The 24,370-nt window shown below is 38.5% G+C and overlaps 1 protein-coding gene across 4 annotated transcripts in view; it reads right to left on the bottom strand.

The window, feature by feature from the left end:
* The window catches only part of TBC1D12 (TBC1 domain family member 12), a 135,458-nt gene that overhangs the window by 43,389 nt on the left and 67,699 nt on the right, over window positions 1-24,370 (bottom strand). For all 4 annotated transcript variants that reach the window (XM_054435972.2, XM_063669999.1, XM_063670000.1 and 1 more), the window contains one exon: window positions 19,398-19,513. In XM_054435972.2, the coding sequence (XP_054291947.1) occupies window positions 19,398-19,513 (116 nt within the window). The remainder of the gene's footprint in view (window positions 1-19,397; window positions 19,514-24,370) is intronic.

Raw genomic sequence — 24,370 nt, 5'->3', positions numbered from 1 at the left:
TTAAGCTTTGGGGGCATTACTAATAAAATAAGGGTTCTTCGAACACAAGCGCTGTGGTATCACCAACAGTCGATCTGACAACCAAGGTTACTAAGTGAACTACCAGGTGGGTAGTGTATATAGTGCAGATAAACTGAACTCATATCCCTAGCAGGATGGAGCAGGACAGTGAGATTTCATCATGCTACTCAGAATGGCACACAATTTAAAAATTAAAAGTTATTTCTGGAATTTTCCACTTAATGTTTTCAAACCACAGCTGAGTACAGGTAACTGAAATTGCCTTAAGCAAAACCGCCGATAAGGGGTAACTACTACACCGTATTTTGGTTTATCAAATCAATGGCTTCACAGAGTCAGTGATTTAGATATAAAAAATGCAAAAAGAAATACACTGGTATATTACCACTTATCCAAATATAATCATAATAGTGTTCAGTTTTAGGAGTCAGTTTTTTCTTTTCAACAGGCTAGTGTGGAAAAAGGTATGTGACAAATTTTCAAATTATAAATTCTACCTCCTCTTCTCAAATTAGTCAATTGATCTGGTAGGTTGTAGGAGGGAGGAATAAAAGTTAAGACCTCTGCTTCAGGCCATAATGGAATAAAAGAAACCAGGTTTACCCTTTCCCCTTAAATCATTAGAAAATGGACAAAATACATTAAACTATAGTTTCCAGACAACAGACACTGGGCAGCACAAGAGAGTGATCTTTAGGAGAAAAGAAATAAGCAAGGTAACCCTACAAGTACCTGACATTTCCAGGTCTCAGTGATCCATCAATCCTAAGGTGAGGAGACAGTTTAGAGTTGGAGAGTCCAAGACAGCTAAAAGTTACAAACCAGAAAACCAGAAAAGAAGGGAGCTGCAGAGAGTCCTCTCAAGGTTTTGGCTGAGTACTGATCTGTGCATGTGTGTGATTAACTACGGCCAGAGAAAGAACCACCAGAGAAAAAAAAAATAGGACATTCTTAAAGTTCACACAAGACCAGCCAGAGTGGAAAGACCTCCTGATGGATAAGAGTACTAGGTAGAGTGCTTAGAAGAATAATGCCTCAGTAGTGAGGACAAATTACTCCTAAACTAAAAGCTATTCTGGAATCACTCCAACAAAGATTAGGTCAAAAGGATCAAACCATTTCCAAAAAACTGCAAACCAGACTAAAGCCAAAAAGTATCTAAAAGAACACACAAAAAAGTCTAGCATCCACCTATGTAAACCACAATGTCTGACATTCAATAAAAACAGAGATGTGAAGCAGAAAAATATAATGCATAATGAGAAGAAAAATTAATCAACAGTCACAATATAAAAATGTCACAGATAATAAGATTATAACACAAGGATGATAAAATAGCTGTTATACTATAGGCATACCTTACTATACTGTGATTTGCTTTATTACATTTTGCAAATATTGCATTTTTTACATATTGAAGGTTTGTAGCAATCCTAATGTCAAGCAAGTCTACGGGTGCTATTTTTCTAACAATGTGCTCATTGTGTGTCTCTGTATCACATTATAGTAATTCTTGCAATATTTCTTTTTTTTTGTTTTCTTTTGAAACAGTTTCACTCTTGTCACCTAGGCTGGAGTGCAAAGGCACGATCTTGGCTCACTGTAACCTCCGCCTCCCGGTTGGTTTCAAGCAATTCTCCAGCCTCAGCCTCTTAAGTAACTGGGGTTACAGGTGCCTGCCACCATGCCTGGCTACATTTTTTGGTAATTTTAGTAGAGATGGAGTTTCACCATGTTGGTCAGGCTGGTCTCAAACTCCTGACCTCAGGTGATCTGCCTGCCCCGGCCTCCCAAAGTTCTGAGATTACAGGGGTGAGCCACCACGCCCAGCCAATTCTTGCAATATTTCAAACTATTTCATTATCATTGTATCTGTTATGGCGATCTGTGATAGGTGATTTTTGTTGTTACTATTCTCATTGGTTTGGGACACCACACACAGTGCTAATATAAGATGGCAAATTTGTGTGCCAAGGCAAACATGTGTGTCTTACTGCTCCACAGACTGACCATTCCCATCTCTCTCCATCTCTTCAGGCATCCCTATTTCTTGGGATACAACAACATTGAAATTAGGCCAATTAATAACTCTACAATGACATCTAAGTGAAAAGAAGGGTCCCATCTCTCTCAATTTAAAATCAAAAGCCAGAAATAAATGAATAAGCTTAATGAGGAAGGCATGCCAAAAGCCAAGATGGAGGGTGAAGAAAGATGGCAGAATAGAAGCCTGCACCAGTTGTCTACCCTGCAGGAACACCAAATTTTAACTATCTGCACACAAATAAGCACCTTCATGAGAACCAAAAATCAGGTGAGCAATCACAGTACCTAGTTTTAACTTCATATCGCTGAAAGAGGCATTGCAGAGGGTAGGAAAGACAGTCTTAAATTGCCAACACCACCCCTCCCCCAACCCCTGGCAGTGGCTTCTTGGCTAGGAGACAGAACCCATGCACTCAGGGGAGGAACTCAGTGATTGAGTTCAATGCAAAGTTCCTCAGTGACTGAGGAACTTTGCATTGAACTTAATGCTGCCCTATCACATGGAAAGCAAAATCATGCTGAACTCAGCCAGCACCCGCCCATAGAGGGAGCATTTTGAACAACACTGGCCAGAGGGGAAGCGCCCATCCCAGCAGCTGAAACTTGAGTTTCCGCAAGCCTCGCAATTGCAGGTTAAAGTGCTCTGGGATCCTAAGTGAACTTGAAAGATAGTCTAAGACACAAGGACTGCAATTCTTAGGTCCTGATGCTATGCTGGGCTTAGAGCCGGTGAACTGGGGCAGTAGATGACACAGTGAGACACCAGACAGGACAGCTGGGGGAGTGCTTACGCCACTCGCCTCTCAATCCCAGGCAGTGAAGCTTGCAGCAACAAAAGTAACTCCTTTCTTCTTCCACTTGAGGAGAGGAGAAAGAAGGGTAAAGAGGACTTTGTCTTGCATCTTAGATACCAGCTCAGCCACAGTAGGATAGGGCACCAGGCAGTGGTGAGGCCCCCATCTCAGGTCCTAGCTCCTGGATGACATTTCTAGAGATACCCTAGAATAGAAGTGAACCTGCTGCCTTGAAAGAAAGAATCCAGTCCTGGCAGGATTCATCACATGCTGACTAAAGACCCCTTGGAGGTCGGGCCAGTAGCTCACACCTGTAATCCCAGCACTTTGGGAGGTGGAAGCAGGCAAATCACTTGAGGTCAGGAGTTCGAGACCAGCCTGGCCAACATGGTAAAACCCCATCTCTACCAAAAATACAAAAAATTAGCCAGGTGTGGTGGCATGTGCCTGTAAGCCCAGCTACTCGGGAGGCTGAGGCAGGAGAATTGCTTGAACCCAGGAGGCGGAGGTTGCAGTGAGCCGAGATCGCACCACTGCACTCCAGCCTGGGCTACAGTGCGAGACTGCATCTCAAAAAAAAAAAAAAAAAGACCCCTTGGGCCCTGAATAACAAACAGCAATACCCAGTGGTGCAATCTTAGCTCACTGCAGCCTCAGCCTCCCATGCTGAAGCGATTCTCCTGCCTCAGTCTCCCGAGTAGCTGAGATTACAGGCACATGCCACCATACCCGGCTAATTTTTGTATTGTTTTTAGTAGGGACAGGGTTTCACCATGTTGGCCAGGCTAGCCTGGAACTCCTGACCTCAAGTGATTCACCTGCCTCAGCCTTCCAAAGTGCTGGGATTACAGGCGTAAGCCACTGTGCCCAGCCTACTCTTATCTTAAGTAGAAAGATTAAACGATGAACCGATAAAAAAATAATACCTACAACAGCTTTTCAAGACATAGGCAGTAAAATAAGACATAAAGACTAACAACAAGTCAGCCATTATGGTGGCTCCCATCTATAATCCCAGCACTTTGGGAGGCCATGGCAGAATTGCTCATGCCAAAGAGTTCAAGATCAGCCTGGGCAACATAGCAAGACTTCATCTTTACTAAAAAAACAAAAAAACCCAGCTGGGTATGGTGGCATGCACCTGTAGTCCCAGCTACTTGGGAGTCTGAGGTGGGTGGATCAACTGATCCCAGGAGATAGAGGCCACAGTCAGCGATGACTGCACCACTGCACTCCAGCTGGGGCGACAGAGCAAGACCTTGTCTCAAAAAAAAAAAAAAAAAAAAAAAGGAAAGAACAGAAGTTAAAAAAAGAAACAACAAAAAGTTAAAAAAAAAAAAAGTGAAATAACAAAAAAGCAGGAGGATGAAGTTGAAGTGTAAAGTTTTTATTAGTTTTCTAGTTTACTTATGCAATCAATGTTAAGTTGTCATCAGTTTAAAATAATGGGTTATAAGTTAGTATTTGCAAGCCACATGGCAACCTCAAATAAAAAAAATACGACAAATAACACAAAATAAAAAGCAAGAAATTAAATCATACCACCAAAAAAAAAAAAAATCACTTTCACTAAAAAAAAGACTGGAAGGAAGGAAAGAAGAGAAGACCACATAACAACCAGAAAACAAATAACAAAATGGCAAGAGTAAGTTCTTACTTACCAATAACATTGAATGTAAATGGACTAAACTCTCCAATCAAAAGAGATAGAGTAACTGAATAGATTTAAAAAAAAAAAAAAAAGACCCAATGATATGATGCCTCCAAGAAACACACTTCACCTATAAAGACATATACAGACTGAAAAGAAAGGTAGAGAAAAAGATATGCCATGCCAATGGACACCAAAAAGGAGAAAGAGTCGCTATACTTATGTCAGACATAATAGACTTCAAGACAAAAACTATAAAAAGAGACAAAGAAGGTCATTATATAATGATAAAGGGGTCAATTCAGCAAGAGGATATAACAATTGTAAATCTATATGCACCCAACACTGGAGTACCCATGTATATAAAGCAAATATTATTAGAGCTAAAGAGAAAGATGCACCTCAATACGATAATAGTCAGAGACTTCAACACACTACTCTCAGCACTCGGCATATCTTCCAGATAGAAAATCAACAAAGAAACATTGGACTTAATTTGCTCTATAGAACAAACAGACCTAATAGAATACTAACAAAATACTTCATCCAATGGCTGAATATGCATTCTTCTCCTCAGCACATGGATCATTTTCAAGGATAGACCATATGTTGCTTCCTTAGTTAAAGACAAACCAAGTTTTAAAACATTCAAAAAAATGAGATAATATCAAGCATCTTCTCCAATCACAATGGAATAAAACTAGAAATCAATAACAGGAGGAATTTTGTAAACTATACAAACACATGCAAATTAAACAATATTCTCCTGAATTACCAGTGGGTCAATGAAGGAATTAAGAAGGAAATTTAAAAATATTTTGAAACAAATGTTAATGGAAATAAAACATACCAAAACCTACGAGATACAGCAAAAGCAACACTAAAAGGAAATTTATAGCTATAGGTGCCTACATCAAAAAAGAAGAAAAACTTCAAATAAGCAACCTAACAATGCATCTTAAGGAACTAAAAAAGCTAGAGCAAACCAAATCCAAAATTAGTGAAAGAAAAGAAACCCAAAAATTAGTTGGGCATGGTGGCATGTGCCTTTAGTCCCAGCTACTCAGGAGGCTGAGGTGGGAAAATGGCCTAAGCCTAGGAGGTCAAGGCTGCAGTGAGTCATATTCATGCCAATGTACTCCAGCCTGGGTGACAAAGTGAGACCATGTTCAACAATAACAGCAAAAAAAAAAAAAAAAAAAAAAAAAAAAAAAAAAAAAAGAAGAAAAAAGAAAAAGAGCACAAATAAATGAAATTGAAACAAAGAAAGCAATACAAAAGATCAACATAACAAAAAGTTGGTTTTTTGAAAAGAAAAACAAAATTGAGAAACCTTTAGCCAGACTAAGAAAAAAAGAAGACTCAAATAAGTAAAATCAGAGATGAAAAAGGAGACATTATAACTGATATCACACAAATTCAAAGGATCGTTTGTGGTTACTATGAGCAACTGTGTGCCGATTAATTGGAAAATCTAGAGAAAATGGATAAATTCCTAGACACGTACAACCTACCAAGATTGAACCATGAAGAAATACAAAACCTGAACAGACCAATAGCAAGTCACGATGGAACAAAACATTTAATTACAGAGTTGTAATTAAAAGCCTCCCAGTAAAGAAAAGCCCGAGACCTGATGACTTCACTGCTGAATTCTACCAAACATTTAAAGAAGAATTGAACTGACAACAATCCTACTCAAATTACTCTGAAAAATAGAGGAGGGAATTCTTATGAACTCATTCTATGATGCCAGTATTACCTTGATACCCAAACAAGACAAAGACACATTAAAAAAAAAAAAAAAAGGAAAACTACAGGCCAATATCCCTGAGAAACATGGATGCAAAAATCCTCAACAAAATACTAGCAAACTGAATTCAACAATACATTGAAAAGATAATTCGTCATGACCAAGTGAGCCTTATCCCTGGAATGTAAGTATATTTCAATGTATGCAAATCAGTCAATGTGATACATCATCTCAACAGAAAGACAAAAACCATATAATTCCAACTGATACTGAGACAACATTTGATAAAATTCAACATCCCTTCATAATAAAAGCCCTCAAACACTGGGGACAGAAGGAACATACCTCAAAATAATAAAAGCCATATACAACAGACCCACAGTATCATATTTAATGGGAAAAAACTGAAAGCGTTTCTTCTAAAATCTGGAACAAAACAAGGCTGCAGATTTTCACCACTGTTATTCAACATAGTACTGCAAGTCCTAGCTAGAGCAATCAGACAAGAGAAGGAAATAAAGGGTATCCAAATTGTAAAGGAAGAAATCAAATTATCCTTGCAGATGAGATAATCTTATATTTGGAAAAGTCCAAAGACTGCCAAAAAACTATTAAAAATGATAAACAAATTCAGTAAAGTTGCAGGATAAAAAATCAACAGACAAAAATCAGTAACATTTCTACATGCCAACACTGAACAATCTGAAAAATAAAAAAGTAATCCCATTTATAATAGCCACAAATAAAATTAAATACCCGGGAATTAACCAAAGAAGTAAAAGGTCTTCTTTTACTTAAAACAATAACAACTGTAAAACACTGATAAAAGAAATTGAAGAGGACACCAAAAAATGGAAAAATATTCCATGTTCATGGATTGGAAGAATCAACATTGTTAAAATGTCCATACTACCCTAAGCAATCTACAAATTCAATGCAAATCCTATCAAAATACCAATGATATTCTTCACAGATATAGAAAAAACAATCCTAAAATTTATATGCAACCAAAAAAGACCAAGAATAGCCAAAGCTATTTTGAGCAAAAAGAACAAAACTGGCCAGGCATGGTGGCTCACGCCTGTAATCCCAGCACTTTGGGAGGCTGAGGTGGGCGGATCACCTGAGGTTGGGAGTTCGAGACCACCCTGACCAACATGGAGAAACCCCGTCTCTACTAAAAATACAAAATTGGCTGGGTGTGGTGGCCTGTAATCCCAGCTGCTGGGAGGCTGAGGCAGGAGAATCGCTTGAACCCAGGAGGTGGAGGTTGCGGTGAGCTGGAGATCATGCCACTGCATTCCAGCCTGAGCAACAAGAGCAAAACTCCAACTCAAAAAAAAAAAAAAAAAAAAAAAAAAAAAGAACAAAACTGGATAAATCACATTATCTGACTTCAAATTATACTACAGAGCTACAGTAACCAAAACAGCATGGTACTGGCATAACAATAGACACATAAACCAATGGAACAGAACAGAGAACCCAGAAACAAATCCATGTATCTACTGATAATCTGTCATTTTTGACAAAGGTGCCAAGAATATACATTTGAGAAAAAACAGTCTCTTCAATAAATGATACTGGGAAAATTGGATTATCATGTGCAGAAGAATAAAACTAGACCCCTATCTCTCACCATGTACAAAAATCAAATCAAAATACATTAAAGACTTAACTCTTAAGATCTCAAACTATGAAACTACCAGAAGAAAACACTGGGGAAACTCTCCAGGACACTGGACTGGGCAAAGATTTCTTGATTAATACCTCACAAGCACAGGCAGCCATAGCATAAATGAACAAATGAGATCACATCAAGTTAAAAATGTTTTGCACAGCAAGACAAACAAACAAACAAAAAAACAAAAACAAAACCAATAAACAGAATGGGAGAAAATATGTGCAAACTACCTGTCTGACAAGAGATTAATATAATGACTAGAATATATAAGGAGCTCCAGCTTATATATCCACAGGGATAAATCTAATAATCCAATTTAAAAATAGGTAAAATATTTGAATAGACATTTCTCAAAAGAAGACAAACAAATGGCAAACAGCCATATTCAAAGGTGCTCAACATCACTGATCAGAGAAATGCAAATCAAAATTACAATGAAATATCATCTCAATCCAGTTAAAATGACTTTTATCAAACAGACAGGCAATATCAAATGCTGAAGAGGACATGGGGAAAAGGGAACCTTTGTACACTGTTGGTGGTAATGGAAATTAGTACAACCACTATGGAGAACAGTTTGGAGGCTCCTAGAAAAACTAAAAATAGAGCTACCATATGATCCAGCAATCCCACTGCTAGATATATACCCAAAAGAAAGGCAATCAGAATATCAAAGAAATATCTGTACTCCCATGTTTATTGCTGCACTATTCACAGTAGCCAAGATTTGGAAGCAATCTGTGTCCATCAACAGACGAGTGAGTAAAGAAAATGTGGTTCACGGGAGGTGGAAGCTGCAGTGAGCCAAGATCGTGCCACTGTACTCCAGCCTGGAAGACACAGTGAGACTCTGACTCAAAAAAAAAAAGAATATGTGGTTCATATAGACAATAGAGTACTATTCATCCACGAAAAGGAATGAGATATTGTCATTTCCAACAATATGGATGGAAATGGAAATCATGATGTTAAGTAAATAGCCAGGCACAGAAAAATATCACATGTTCTCATTTATTTGTAGAGCTAAAAATTAAAACAATTGAAATCATGGAGATAGAGAGAGTAGAAACATGGTTACCTAAGGCTGGGAAGGACAGTAGTGGGGCAGGGAGAAAGTGGGGATGCTTAATAGATTTTAAAAAATAGAAAGAATGGGCCAGGCACTGTGGCTCACGCCTGTAATCCTAGCACTTTGGGAGGCTGAGGCAGGCGGATCACCTGAGGTCGGGAGTTCACAACCAGCCTGACCAACATGGACAAACCCCATCTCTACTAAAAATACAAAATCAGCCAGACGTGGTAGTGCATGCCTATAATCCCACCTACTTGGGAGGCTGAGGCAGGAGAATTGCTTGAACCTGGGAGGCAGGGATCGCAGTAAGCCGTGATCGCGTCATTATACCCCAGCCTGGGCAATAAGAGCAAAACTCCGTCTCAAAAAAAAAAAAACCCCAGAATGAATAAGACCTAGTATTTGATAGTACAACAGCGTGACTATAGTCAATAATAATGTAATTGTACATTTAAAAATAACCCTGTAGCCATAAAAAAGAACAAGATCATGTCCTTTGTGGGAACAAAAGCGGGAACCATTGATGGAGCCAGAGGCTATTATCTTCCACAAACTAATGCAGGAACAGAAAACCAAATACCACATGTTCTCACTCATAAGTGAGAGCTAAATGATGAGAACTTCTGAACACAAAGAAGGAATAACGGACACTGGGGTCTACTTTAAGGGTGGAGGGTGGGAGGAGGGAGAGGAGCAGAAAAGATAACTATTGGATACTGGGCTTAATTCCTGGGTGATAAAATAATCTGTACAACAAACCCCCATGACATGAGTTTACCTATGTAATAAACCTTCACATGTACCCTGGAACCTAATATAAAATTTGGAAAACAAAAAGAAAAATGAGAAAATAAAAATAACTAAGAGATTATAATTGGATTGCTTATTACACAAAGAATAAATGCTCAAGGGGATGGATACCCCATTTACGACGATGTGATTATTATGCACTTGCATGCCTGTATCAAAGTATCTCATTTATCCCATAAATATATTTATCTACTACGTACCCACAAAAAATAAAAATGAAATTAAAAAAAAAAAAGCCAAGATAGGCCAAAAGCTTGGCCTCTTCAGCCAGTTAGGCAAGTGGAGAATGTAATGGAAAAATTCTTGAAGGAAATTAAAAGTGCTAATCAATGAACACACAAATGATAAGAAAGCAAAACAGCCTTATTGCTGAGAAAGTGTGAGTGGTCTAGATAAAAGACCAAACCAGCCACAACATTTGCGTAAGCCAAAGCCCAGTCCACAGCAAGGCCCGAACTCTCTTTAATTCTATGAAGGGTGAGAGAGGTGAAGAAGTTACAGAAGCAAAGCTGGAATCTAGCAGAGATTAGTTAATGAAGTTTAAAGAAAAAAGCTGTTTACACACATAGAAGTACAAGATGAAGCAGCAAGTGCTGATGGGGAAGCTGCAGCAAGTTATCCAGAAGATACACTAAGATCATTGATGAAGGTGGCTACTCTAAACAACAGATTTTCAATGTAGACAAAACAGCCTTCTACTGGAAAAAGATGCCATCTAGGACTTTCTAAGCAAGAGAGAAGTCAATGCCTGCTTCAAAGGACAGGCTGACTCTCTTCTTAGGGGCTAATGTAACTGGTGACTTTAAGTTGAAGCCAATACTCATGGACCATTCTGAAAATCCTAGGGCCCTTAAGAATCATTCTAAATCTACTCTACCTGTGCTCAATAAAGCCTGGATGACAGGACATCTGTTTACAGCATGGTTAAATGAATATTTTAAGACTATTGATGAGTCCCACTGCTCAGAAAAAAAAAAAAAAGATTCCTTTCAAAGCAATACTGCTTATTAACGATGCACCTAGTTACCAAAGAGCTCTGATGGAGATGTACAAAAACATGAATGTTGTTTTCATGCCTGCCATCACAACATTAATTCTGAAGCCTGTGGATCAAGAAGTAATTTTGACTTTCAAGTCTTTTTTTTTTTTTTTTTGAGACAAGGTCTGGCTCTGTTGCCCAGGCTGGAGTGCAATGACGTGATCATGGCTCACTACAACCTCTGCCTCTCAGACTCAAGCAATCCTCCCACCTCAGCCTCCCAAGTAGCTGGGAATACAGTAGTGCGCCACCACACTTGGCTAATTTTATATATATATATATATATATTTTTTTTTTTTTTTTTTTTTTTTTTTTGTAGAGACAAGGTTTTGCTGTGTTGCCCAGGCTGGTCTTGAACTCCTGGGCTCAAGCAATTCACTTACCTCGGCCTCCCAAAGTGACAGGATTACAGGCATGAGCCACTGAGCCTAGCCTCAACTCTTATTACCAAAGAAATACATTTTGTAAGGTTGTAGCTGCCATAGATCGTGATTCTTCTACTGGTTCTGGGCAATGAGGGTTTATATATATATTTTTTTATATATATAGGCAGAAGCAAGTATGAATATAAAGAGAAGGGAAACAAGACCCAAATAAAAATGTAACAAATGAAAAATACAATTTCTAAAATGAAAAACACACAAGATAGAGTGATGGGACTGACAGCAGAGTATACACTGCAGAAGAAAAAAATTCAGTGAACTTGAAAATATAATAGAAAAACTACACAAAATGAAATACACAGAGAAAAAGACCAAAAAAAAAGGGAGGGATGGAGAGAGTGAGGGCATCTAAATGAGCTATGGGACATGGACACTATCAAGCAACATACATTTATGGCATCTCAGAAGAAATGGGGGTGGGGGCAGAACAAAAAAACAGAGAAGAAACAAAGGCTAAACTTTTTCTAAAGTTTATAGAAAACTATAAATGCAAATGCAAAGATACATTAGGCCTAACAAACCCCAAAGAGAAGGAATATGAAGAAAACAATAAGCATATCATAATCAAATTGAGGAATATCAGAGATAGAAAAATTCTTAAAAGCACTCAAAAGAAAAAAAATTCACTGCCAACAGACTAGTATTAATACAATAAGAAATGTTAAAAGAATCTTCTTCAGGCAGAAGAAAAATGATACCACATGGGAATTTGCAGTAGTAAAGAGAGCACTGGTAGTCCACGGTGTGTGACCTGGCAACAGAGATTAGCAAAATATCCCCACTGGATACTCCTAACCAACCACTAATAAGAAGCAAGAAGCTGGGTGACTATGTACATGTTACTTTTGAACATATTTGGAAAACTAAAAAATAGTTTAGTTTTTAGTTTTAGATTGGCTGGTTGCTGCTAATGTCATTAGACAAAGTGGAAAAAGAAAAGGATGAACTCAGAGATTTGAATTCCCACCTTAAAGGACCACATAAATGACTAAAAGCTTCTATGCACCTTGAGGACCCTCATCTCCTGTAGTAGCAGGTTGCAACTGCTGAAAATCAAATACAGAATCTCATTCTGTGACTGGCTGAACTACAACAAATTTGAACTCCCAGCCTCGCAAGGTGTCTCCTGTTAAAGTGAGGGCACTGTTTGGGAAATAATGGGATCCTGAAAGTTGAGATAGGGATACATGGGAAGACCTTGATGAAGCTGGGGACACTGAGCCTTTAAACTCTGTTGAATTTTCTTTGCCAGTGGAAGAGGCCTCTCTACACCATCTGAAGGTGATCAACCCTGCATTGCCTAAGGAAATGGTAATGGCCTTCCCTGAGGCAGTTGCCCTGCAAGACAATGATGTTTCTCCTCAGGACCTACCCTTACTACCCTTTTGCTTCTAGGCCTATAACTAAACTCAGGACTCAGCAGGCTCCTAAAGGTGAGTTACAAAGTGAGACCCATGAGGAGGCATAATATACTCCAAAAGAGTTTTAAAATTTATACACACAGAAATTTGGGGAACAAGTATGGGAATGGACACTAAGAGTATAAGATAATGGTGGAAAGAACAAGGACTGACGTAAGATAAAGTTGGATCAGGACACATTTATATGGGTCCACTAAGCAGAGATGCTGTACTTAATTGCTACAGCCCAGAGAATTAGAAACGGGCTCTAATAGTTTAGTTGGTTGATTGGCTAAAACTTGAACCAAAAGGTGGCCCACAGTGAGTGAGGTGGAAATGTCAGACCTGCTTTGGTTTAACGTAGAGGAAGGAATTCAAAGGCTTAGGGAGATGGGAAGGTCAGAACAGGTTTGTCATTTAAAACCCACTCACCTATACAGGGATGGTCCAGAAAACATACTTGTCGCTTTTAAAAATTTATTTTTAATTTAAAAAAAATTTGCATGGAGACAGCAGCTCCCTATGTTGCCCAGACTGGTCTCAAATTTCTGGGCTCAAATGATCCTCCCACCTTGGCCTCCCAAAGTGCTAGGATTACACTCATGAGCCATTGTACCCCACAGATGACATATTCTTCTTTTTATTTTTTTGAGATGGAGTCTCGCTCTGTCGCCCAGGCTGGAGTGCAGTGGCGCAAACTCAGCTCACTGCAAGCTCCGCCTCCCGGGTTCACGCCATTCTCCTGCCTCAGCCTCCCAAGTAGCTGGGACTACAAGTGCCCGCCACCACGCCCAGCTAATTTTTTGTATTTTTAGTAGAGATGGGGTTTCACTGTGTCAGCCAGGATGGTCTCGATCTCCTGACCTCGTGATCCGCGCGCCTCGGCCTCCCAAAGTGCTGGGATTACAGGCACAGATGACATATTTTTCACTGCAATTGTGAGAAATGAAATTGTGATGGAAGCCCCAGCATCCTTGAAGAATTCTGTGATCACTTTTTTGCAGGCCAGACCTTCCAGTGGGAACTGCGGTCACTGAACTGGGAAACCTAAATGCAAAGGGAATAACTGAATCCTGGGGTGGCAGGGACCAAGTGGCAGCACTCAACCATCAAAGCAAGGCGAGCAGAATTACCATAATGAACAGCAGAGTCAAAGCCGCAATCAGAATAGTATGACTTGCACAGACTTGTTGTGTTGGCTAGTTGATATGTGATTGTGTTGATATGGTGTTGCTAGAAGTGAAAAAAAGAAGCCTACTACATTCTTACTTGATCTATATAAGCAGAAAAGTGCTAGGTCAAGAGAACAAAAGTCTACCCTGAATCATGAAGACTAATGGCTCCTCCACCACTCCCCAGACTTGAGCCAGTTTACAGACCCAGAATCCTTTGAATGCAGAAGATGATGGGTCCCCTTGAGAGGACTCCAGTACACTATCAAAAATTTATACTATTAATCTTTCTCCCAGCCTTCCCCAAAGGGGCTTACAGCCTTTTACCAGGGTAACTATTCATTAGGTAAAAGAAAACAATCAGATCGTTCAGGGACTACTGGATATCGGCTCTGATCTGACACTAATTGCAAGAGACCCAAAATGTTACCATAGTCCAGAGTCAAAGTAGAGATATGTAGAGGTCAGGCAATTAGTGGAGTTTTAGCTCAAGTCTTTCTTACTGTGGGCCCAGTGGGTCCCCAAGCCCATTCTGCGGTTAGCATAAGGTCAGCATGAAAATGAAGTTTTTTCTGAATATGGTGAAAGATATCAACCCTTGTCTTTGATGCATGGAGCCACCATACCAGCACTGAACTACTTAATTTGGGCTACTTACATACTTAAATTCTTGCATATTTAGGCTACTATTTGGGGAGTCTCTTATGTATAGCTGAATGTAATTGCTTAATCATATACCAATAAATCAATGATGGTGCTCTAAAGGTCAAGAGCCATCACAAACTCCAACCACATTTAAAATCCATGGAGTTTAGTCTTCACATCCAGATCCGTTGAATCTTATAATTCCTAGTATTGCCTACACATACTAACTGCCTTAAATCTTGCAAATCGATTCTGTCCAAAGCTGCTTTCTACCTATGTCATAGGACCAACTATTAACTCCAAAATCCTAGCCTTAAGTTACTCTTATTTCCTTTTACAAGCTATTCTGCTTGCCTCTCTGGATTTCTGCAAAAGAATACTGGATTTAACTGTTCCTAAATTTCAGCAAAAGTACTTCCTAGAATTACAAAGAATTGTGAAGATAAAAGCAATGATGGATTCCATATAGTTCCATATAAAATAATTACAACATCCCTTTTCATTATGTTAATACTTAAAAAAAACTTCATTTACTGTAAAGAAAATAAGACCACAGGAAAAAAATAGAAGCTAAATATAAATCTAGTTTTCAGGTAAATAGTGATACTGGACTCTGGATAATATTATTTTTTTCTTTTGCTTCTACATCCCAGAGCAATACACACCTTTCTGGAATTATTAATCTTTTGAACCTATATTCCCTTCTTTTGCTTTTCTAGTCCTTTCAACAACCTTGCAATGAATTCCTCTACTAAAGTTCCTCTGTTTGAAATTACTACATTGATTTGTTTTTCTGACTGGACTCTGAGCCCTTAAGACACAGAAAATTGCTTGATTGATAGCTGTATTTCATTTACCTTTAGAAATTTTCATTTTATCATTGGAGAAACAGCTTAATTGAAATCACATTTCCAGTTTTTTTTTGAGACAGAGTCTCGCTTTGTCACCAGGCTGGAGTGCAGTGGCACAATCTCCGCTCACTGCAACCTCCACCTCCCGGGTTCAAGCGATTCTCCTGCCTCAGCCTCCTGAGCAGCTGGGACTACAGGTGCACGCCACCATGCCCAGCTAATTTTCATATTTTAGTAGAGATGGGGTTTCACCATGTTGGCCAGGATGGTCTCGATCTTTTGACCTCATGATCTGCCCCCGCCTCCGCCTCCCAAAGTGCTGGGATTACAGGCATGGGCCACCACGCCTGGCCTACATTTCCAGTTTAACTACAAATCCCACCTTTAAGATGTCTAACCACCTACTGGCTTCCACCAAATAGGCTTGATCCTTCTCTTCACATAAGATGAAATGCTGCTGGTGTGAAGCTTAATCCCTTTTACAATTGCAATCTCTGTCATCTTATTTTATTTTTTTGAGACAGGGTCTCACTCTGTCACCCAGGCTGGAGTGCAGTGGCACAATCACAGCTCACTGTAACCTCAAACTCCTGGGCTCAAGAAATCCTCCCAAGTAGGCTAGGACTACAGGTATGTGCCACCACACCCTGGCTTATTTTTGGTAGAGACAGGGTCTCACTCTTTTGCACAGGCTGGTCTTGAACTCCTGGCCTCAAGTGATCCTCCTGCTTCAGCCTCCCAAAGTGCTGGGATTATAGATGTGAGCCACCATGCCTAGCTCCTCTGTTTCTTTTCTACAAGTCATGGCAAATGATTTGCTGGGCACAGTTTAGGAGATCTAGTCTTCTGTTTAATAAGGTGAAATTTGCAGATCTAAATAGACCTCTTCTCTGCACAACCTCACATCCCACATCTAGAACTCCCACATGGTCTAGACCCCACTGCTCACCTCCTGCTGTGCAGCCCAGTTCCTAACCAGAATCAGTCTGTGGCCTGGGGTTTGGGGAACCCTGCTGTAGAATAATTTCTATCTTCTTCCAGATGCCACCTCATAGTCGAAGTAGTGGCATTACCAGTAGATAAGACACAAAAGCAGAACAGGCCTCTTGAACCTGCCTGCATCCATAAACAGAAGAAACCTAAGATTACTCAGATCTCTGTTCTAGCTTCTTGGGCTATAACTAGATAGATGTTAGCTGGCCCAAGTCTGCTAGAAGAGTATTCTGAGGGAGATAAAGTACAAAGTTCCACTTTAGTACTCAGGTTGTACCCAGGTATTCCCATGTACAGTTTTCTTCCCCTCATCTGGTTTTATGCTCAATAAAATTTAAGGTTTCATTCTCTTCTGTTCTCCATTATCTATTTTTCAATTGGTTGAAGTAGAAGAAGAAGAAATAAGTGATTAAACACCCTCATACTCCAATACCACGAAGATACTTTGTTGGTTTGTTTTAGTTACATAAATATAAGTCATACAAATAACTTCCCCCCACCAAAAAGGCCCCTTCAAATTTAAAAAGGTGAACAAAATTGTTAATTAACCACAGCATCTCAGTGTTGAGTAGAACACTAGAGACCAAATTCAGTCTCTATATTACAGAGGAGCAAACACACAGAAACAGAATAAAAGCTATAACATATATTACAATTAATATAACTACAGATAGTTCAAGAGAGTGAAAATAAAAGTACTTTTTTCAGCTGTTTATATATTTTTGTACACTGAGTTCTTTTCACAATGTTATTGTACCTACCATATTATTTCAAGCCAATTCCATTGAACATTATTTCAAGGAATTGTTTGTGTGTGACAAGAAAGGTACAAGAGAAGTAGATACAACGGAAGGCTGAAGAAATCACCAAAGACTTGATAGAAAAGATAAAGCCTAATCCTTAAGGATTGAGTAAGTAAGAAGTAGAAATAAGATAAAGGCCTTCCAAGAGCGGGGAATAACATGAGCAAAGGCATGGAGGCAGAACCTAAAGAGGCAGATATGATATAAAATAGAGTATGGTGTAAAGAAAGATTTGTCCCCAACACTGTCTAGAACAGAACTTTTTGAGTGATATTTTCATAAACGCTTTCTGGGAAGAAATTAACATTCCCGTTAAAAAGTATAATCCATTTCGGATAAATTTTATCAAGCTTAAGCAAGCTCTTCTGGGAACTTATCTACGTACTCAGCTGACAGCTGCAAAGTCTAAAGATCTTTAACAACTTATTCTTTTCTTGTTTATCTAACCACTCTTATTTTCCTATAAATGTCTCCACCAAGAAAGGAATCTTTGAATTGGCCTGGTTCATTTTCATCCCTGGCAGCAAGTCTGAAATAAAATTTCACATGCTCTCATAACTAAGTTTCTAAGACGCTTTTTTTAAACAATGAAAAGATGATTATAAACATATTCATCAAATCCTAAAAGAGGAGCATTGAGGACCACAATTCTTTAGTATGAGGGAATGTAACCAGAATAAAATAATAATGTACTTAATAAGTCCGGCTTTTTTTCTCTTGCAATGTCCAAAAAATATTCTACACTCTTCTATTTGGCTCCAGACTCTTTTATTATGTTCATCAGGAAAATGGGTAGAAAAAGGTCCAGATCAGGAAAATGGCAAGAAAGGCTAGGAAGTTTTACATTAAAAAAAAAAAAAAAAAAAAGAGAGAGAGAAAGAATTCTTTAGCCAGGTGTGGTGGTGTGCGCATGTAGTCCTAGCTACTCGGGAGGCTGAAGTGGCAGGATTGTCTGAGGCCAGGAGTTCGAGGCTGCAGTAAGCTATGATTGTGCCACTGCACTCCAGCCTGGATGTCAGAGCAAGACTCTGCCTCTACAAATTAAATTAAATTAAAAAGAAAGAGACGGACAGAGAGACAATTCTAGTAAAAGAAAAAGAATTGATCCAGAGAACCCAAGGAGGAGAAAAAGAGCGAAGAACCAAGTGGTCTTGCTTTAGGATGTGTTTTGTTTAATAATAAATCAGACAATGTTCTGATGTACAGCAGGAAAAGAACAATTTAAGATGCTTTGCTGAGCATTAAGAATGTATTCTTAGGCTGGGCATGGTGGCTAACACCTGTAATCCCAGCACTTTGGGAGGCTGAGATGGGTGGACCACTTGAGGTCCAGAATTCAAGACCAGCCTGGCCAACATGGCGAAACCCTGTCTCTACTAAAAATGCACACAAAAAAATTAGCCAGGTATGTTGGTGCATGCCTGTAATCCCAGCTACTCAGGAGGCTGTGCCAAGAGAATGGTTTGAACCCAGGAGGCGGAAGCCGTAGCAAGCTGAGATCGCACCATTGCACTCCAGCCTGGGTGAATGAGCAAAACTCTGTCTCAAAAATAAAAAATTAAAAATAAATAAAATAAAACAAACAAACAAACATAAATAAATAAATAAGAAATGTATTCTTAATAATAATAGTAGGCTCCCAGCCAGGTCAGCTCACTCCTCTCTTGGGAGTGTACTCTTACTTCCTTAATAAAACTTTTGCTTACCTAAGTAGTTACATAGTACAAAAGGCAAAGACAAGCACATCTTAAATACATACTAAATGTCAAGAAGGGAAAAATAACTGCCCTATCATGTTAAGACGGAGGAGCAGAAAGCTGAAATAGAAACAGAAATAAAGAGCCAATACTTTATTATGTTTCGTATATTAACTCACAGAGACCTCTAGAAAATATGCGTAAGTCTTAGACAACAACAATATACTCTCTACTAGGGCCAGCAGTGCATGCCTACAATCCTGGAAGGGGAGAGTGAGGCAGGAGGATCACTTGAGTTTGAGAACAGCCTGGGCAACATAGCAAGACCCTGTCTCTAAACAAACAAAAAACCCAAGAAAAATATATTCTCCCCAAATAGTTTTAGGATAGACAACAGGGATTAAATTTTGTAAAAATTAAATCCTTTCTCAATATCTTTCTCGCTATCTTTTAAAATAGTTAACAAAATTAAATTTAACTTTAAAATATAAACAATGTTACTGATTATCACTAAAATACTTACGATGGTCGATCCTCAAGAATCAAGGCAGTGGTAGAAAGCGGCTCAAATTCAAAATTCTTGCGTCTTGAAGACTGAGGTGGTGGTTTACAGGTCCTCCCTGTTCGTGCTTCATATTCCTAGAGTAAATTAAAACATACCTTATGCAGAAACTGCTCCAGCATAATTTGTATTATTAAATCTGTATCATTAAAAATATTATGCTATAATGAGGGACACATACAATTCAAAAAATAATTTGGTAAAAATATCAAGCAGACAAAAAATAAAAGTTTTTTGTTTTGGAGGTGGAGGGGAGCTGGGAGCAGTGGCTCATGCCTATAATTCCAGCACTTGGGAGGCCGAGGTGGCAGGATTACTTGAGCTCACGAGTTCAAGACCAGCCTGGGCAAGCGTCAACACCTCACCTCTACTAAAAACAAAACATTAAAAAAGTTGGTTTTTTTTTGTTTTCCTGAAGCAACCTAAACTATAAATATATATTACATACAAAGTATCAAAATGTAAGAGAAGGAAAGACAGAAATACACTAGATTAATTAAAGTTTTAGGGAGACATTCTTAATTGCCTTCTATGATATCAGCTATCCAGGCCATCTTTGAATAATCTACAAGTAGATAAGCCTACTTCCTAAACCTTCAGTTAGATCAGTGATTAAAATGTTGAGACAAGATATAGATAATGTCACTGTATTGCTCTGAAGATCCCTCTCAAGGGTGACATTCAACCTCTAATGAAATGATAGTTTTGGATTTCAGTCTACTATTACAAACACATCTACTTACTCTAAATTTAAACAACACTTTGCTAACACATCTTATTCAAAAATATAGCAACAGACTGTCAAACATTTCACTAAAATTAAGAAACTTTCTATAGTATTCTTCTAATTCATCCAACCTGATAATTCTAATTAAAATAAATTAATTTAATATAATATATGGTAAACACATTTAAATTTCTCCATTCAAGTATTCTTTCATAAATGTTCCCAAACTTCTGAAATTTATTTATAGAAATTTGCCAAAGATCAATACCAAATTTACCAGCTTGCAAGTTTCAGTACCCACATTTTTTCCTTTCTAAAAAATCAAGCTAGCATCTGATCATCTCCAGGCACTAGTTATATTTTTCATTACATTCTCAAATATTACTCAATGATTTCATGAACTATGCAAGTCCACTGGTGGCTAGAGAAGACACTGATTTATATGAAGAAAATAAAACGCACTTAAAGTGGTCAGATATTTCACTTTTTAGTTGCTTAACTACAATTGCCTGTAATTCTTTTAATACTATTGTTACATCTTTTCCAACTCAAAGCCTATTTCTCCTTACTCAATTGGGCAATCGTAAAATGAGACCTGATAGTTCCATACTTCTTAAAAATTTGATAATCTTTTTTTTTCTTTTTTTTTTTTTTTTTGAGATGGAGTTATGCTCTTGTTGCCCAGGCTGGAGTGCAGTGGCATGGTCTCGGCTCACTGCAACCTCCGCCTCCCGGGTTCAAGCGATTCTCACACCTCAGCCTCCCGAGTAGCTGGGATTACAGGCATGTGCCACCACGCCTGGCTAATTTTTTTTGTATTTTTAGTAGAGACAGGGTTTCTCCATGTTGGTCAGGCTGGTTTCAAACTCCTGAACTTGTGACCCGCCCACCTGAGCCTCCCAAAGTGCTAGGATTACAGGCGTGAGCCACCGCGCCCGGCCTTGATGATCTTGAAGCTTAAACTTAATTGAGATATTACTTTTAAAAAACAACTTATGTTGTGTTATAAACTTCAGCTTACCTTCTGGTTCCAGCCACTGTTTATAAAGTTTCATATTCATCTTTAGTTCTACATCTTCCCTTCCATCTACTATATCTATGCTCTGCTTATCTGAGAGTTCCCTTCCATCACCACATTGGGTTTTTAGAAACTTCTCCTCTATCAAATTATTTAGGATTGTGTGCACTTATGTTTATTAACTGTCATCTCAAAGAACCATACAGCCATTCATAATCAAAAACAATAATGTCACTCATTTCTTTTTGTCTTTTCCAATTTTCTTTCCTAATATCTAGAATATATAATCATGCTCAATGTTTCTTTTCTTCATTACAAACTCCAACATAATAAATCCCTTTTCTGCTCATGTTTTTCTTACTAAAAATTATAGAAAAATAATAAATTTATTATAATTTAAATGGCGTTTTATTTTCCTACAAGGTAACCTGGTTTCACTGCCAAACAGAATACCATGAATATTATCCAATAAAACATTTTCCATGCAAACAAAGGCCAAGCACGTAGACAGCAAAATCAAACTTTTAAACCAATATATTAATAACAACTAACATTGACTGACACTGTGTAACCATGCATTGTTAGGGCCCTCCCAGTGGAGAAAAACTGAGGCACAAAGATGTATACTCACTTGCTGAAGGTCATTACCAGCAGGCAGTTTGGCTCCAGAGCCTGCCTTTTAACAATCTATTATCTTGCTATATATTAACAGGCAGTAAAGTAGCTATGTATGACATAAAAAATTTTTTTTTGTAGAGATGGGATCTCCTTAGGGTTGCCAAGGCTGTTCTTGAACTCCTGGGCTCAAGCAATCCTCCCGCCCTGTCTCCCAAAGTGTCAGGATTATGGGTATGGGCCACTGTGCCTGGCTAATGAAAATTTAAAAGAATGAGATTCATAAAATCATTCAGTGAAAGGCTCATTGGGGTAGATCAGACTGACAATGCCTGAATCCCCAATCCACTTAAATATCACAAAAGGAGACCCCCAGACAGTATTATTTCTTGTATGATGCAATATGAAGTATACACTACCATTCTTGAAATATTCTTGCCAAAAGAAAAATCAAAGTTAAATATAATTAAGCCTACAGAATTGTGTTCTCCAATACTGTGGCCAAAGTTAGTAACAACCAAATAAGCTAATACATATTTAAATATGCATAAAATTATCAAGGAAATATTAAGAGGTTCTCCTCTGGAGAGTGAGACTAGAAATGAAGGACTTTTGGTTCACCTTATGAAACCAGTGTTGATTGGCTTTGTAAACAACAAAAAATAAAGTATACCTTATGAGAGATCACTCATGGCCATGGTAGATGACGGACAAAGATCTTACTAAGAGGTGGGATCGGAACTGGAGCAAAAATGATGGGTACTGATAGGCAGAAAGAATTAAAAGAACAGGTCAGCAGGAGCAAACAAAGGCATGGATCAGGGAAACACATTAATCTCACTGAATAGGAAAAATGATGAGAAATAAGATTAGAAATGTGTGGGTTAAATTACAGGGCCTTTCACTGGCTAAAATATTTGGACTTAATCATGAACAAAATGGGAAACCACTGAAAGTTTGGATAAAGCCAAGTTTGATGAAAGCTGTCCTTTATAAAACGTGAACTAAGTATACATTTAATATATAAAGCAACTCAAAATGAAGCAGCTAGAATATAATTTATATATCTACGAGAGGAATGAGCCTTTTTTTTTTTTTTTTTTTTTTTTTGGAGATACAGAGTCTCACTCTGTCACCCAGGCTGGAGTGCAGTGGCACAATCTCAGCTCTCTGCAACCTCCACCTCCAGGGTTCAAGCCATTCTCCTGCCTCAGCCTCCTGAGTAGCTGAGATTACAGGCATGTGCCACCATGCCCGGCTAATTTTTGTATTTGTCATAGAGACAGAGTTTCACCATGTTGGCCAGGCTGGCCTCGAACCCCTAAACTCAGATGGATCCACCCACCTCAGCCTCCCAAAGTGCTGGGACTACAGGCGTGAGCCACTGAACCCGACCTAGGAATAAGTTTTGTACAGAATCGTCACTCAAACATCATTCACATAAGAAGTTGTATTCTAGCACTTTCCACATACATCCTTGTCATAAAAGTGCTGTAAATTTCTAGAGTAATAATAATAAAAAAGCTTTAAAACATTGTACGAGCTCATCTTTATCAGAAAATAGCACAGATTTCCATATCAAAATAACTTAAATGTTTGGTGAATAAATTAAACATGCCATCCTAATGCAATCAGAATTACAAATTATATAGCAGCACTCCTGGATAAAAAAATAAAAAGTAAAAAAATAAAAAAAACAGAATTACAAATTGTATTAGAAATAATACGGCTGGGCACACAGATTCACGCCTATAATCCCAGTACTTTGGGAGGCCAAGGCGGGCAGATCACTTGTGCCTAGGAGTTCAAGACCAGCCTGGGCAACATGGTGAAATCCTGTCTCTACAAAAAATACAAAATTAGCCAAGTATGGTGGCATGCGCCTCTAGTCCTCAGCTACTTGGGAGGCTGAGGTGGGAGATCACTTGAGCCAGGTTGTGGAGGCTGCAGTGGGTCATAATCATTCCACTGCACTCCAGCCTGGGTGACAGAGTGAGACCTTCTCTCAAAAATAATAATAATAATCAAGTATTAACACTAGTACTTTCAAAATTCATCACAAGATTATATGCTATTTATTAAGATGTTTTTGATTATATATAACAGAAAACCCAACTTAAACAGGTTTAGGCAAATTTATGAGCTCTTAAAACTGAATATTCCATACAATCAGTTAACTTTGGACTGTTTGACCAAGAGGTTCACAGCATAAACATCAATCAGCAACTCCATTTCTCTACTGTTCTCTCAGTTCTCCCCTCCTCCATGTGATTTGAAGATGTAATGAGAAATTTAAGTAAGAACTGATTTTCATCTACATTTTCCTAAAAGTTAGGTATATACAAATTGGCAAAAAAAAAAAAATTCTTCAGAGACATAGGGCAGACTCCCACTTGGTGAACTGGGTAACTCACACCAACTTTCTTGCTGCAAACAATCTCTGCAGTCCCTGACAAAGGAGGAACAAACAAGATGAGCCTGAGGATCACTCAACTGTTATGCCTGGAGGCAATACTGAACATCAGGGCAGGAAGGGGGACCCCAAAGGAAGCTTGGCTGTTAGTTTGGAAAGGC

The sequence above is a fragment of the Pongo pygmaeus genome, chromosome 8 (genome assembly GCF_028885625.2).
Source record: "Pongo pygmaeus isolate AG05252 chromosome 8, NHGRI_mPonPyg2-v2.0_pri, whole genome shotgun sequence".
NCBI classification, from domain to species: Eukaryota; Metazoa; Chordata; class Mammalia; order Primates; family Hominidae; genus Pongo; species Pongo pygmaeus.
Note: the sequence above shows the minus strand (reverse complement) of the source record. Positions and strands in the feature narration are given on the sequence as shown.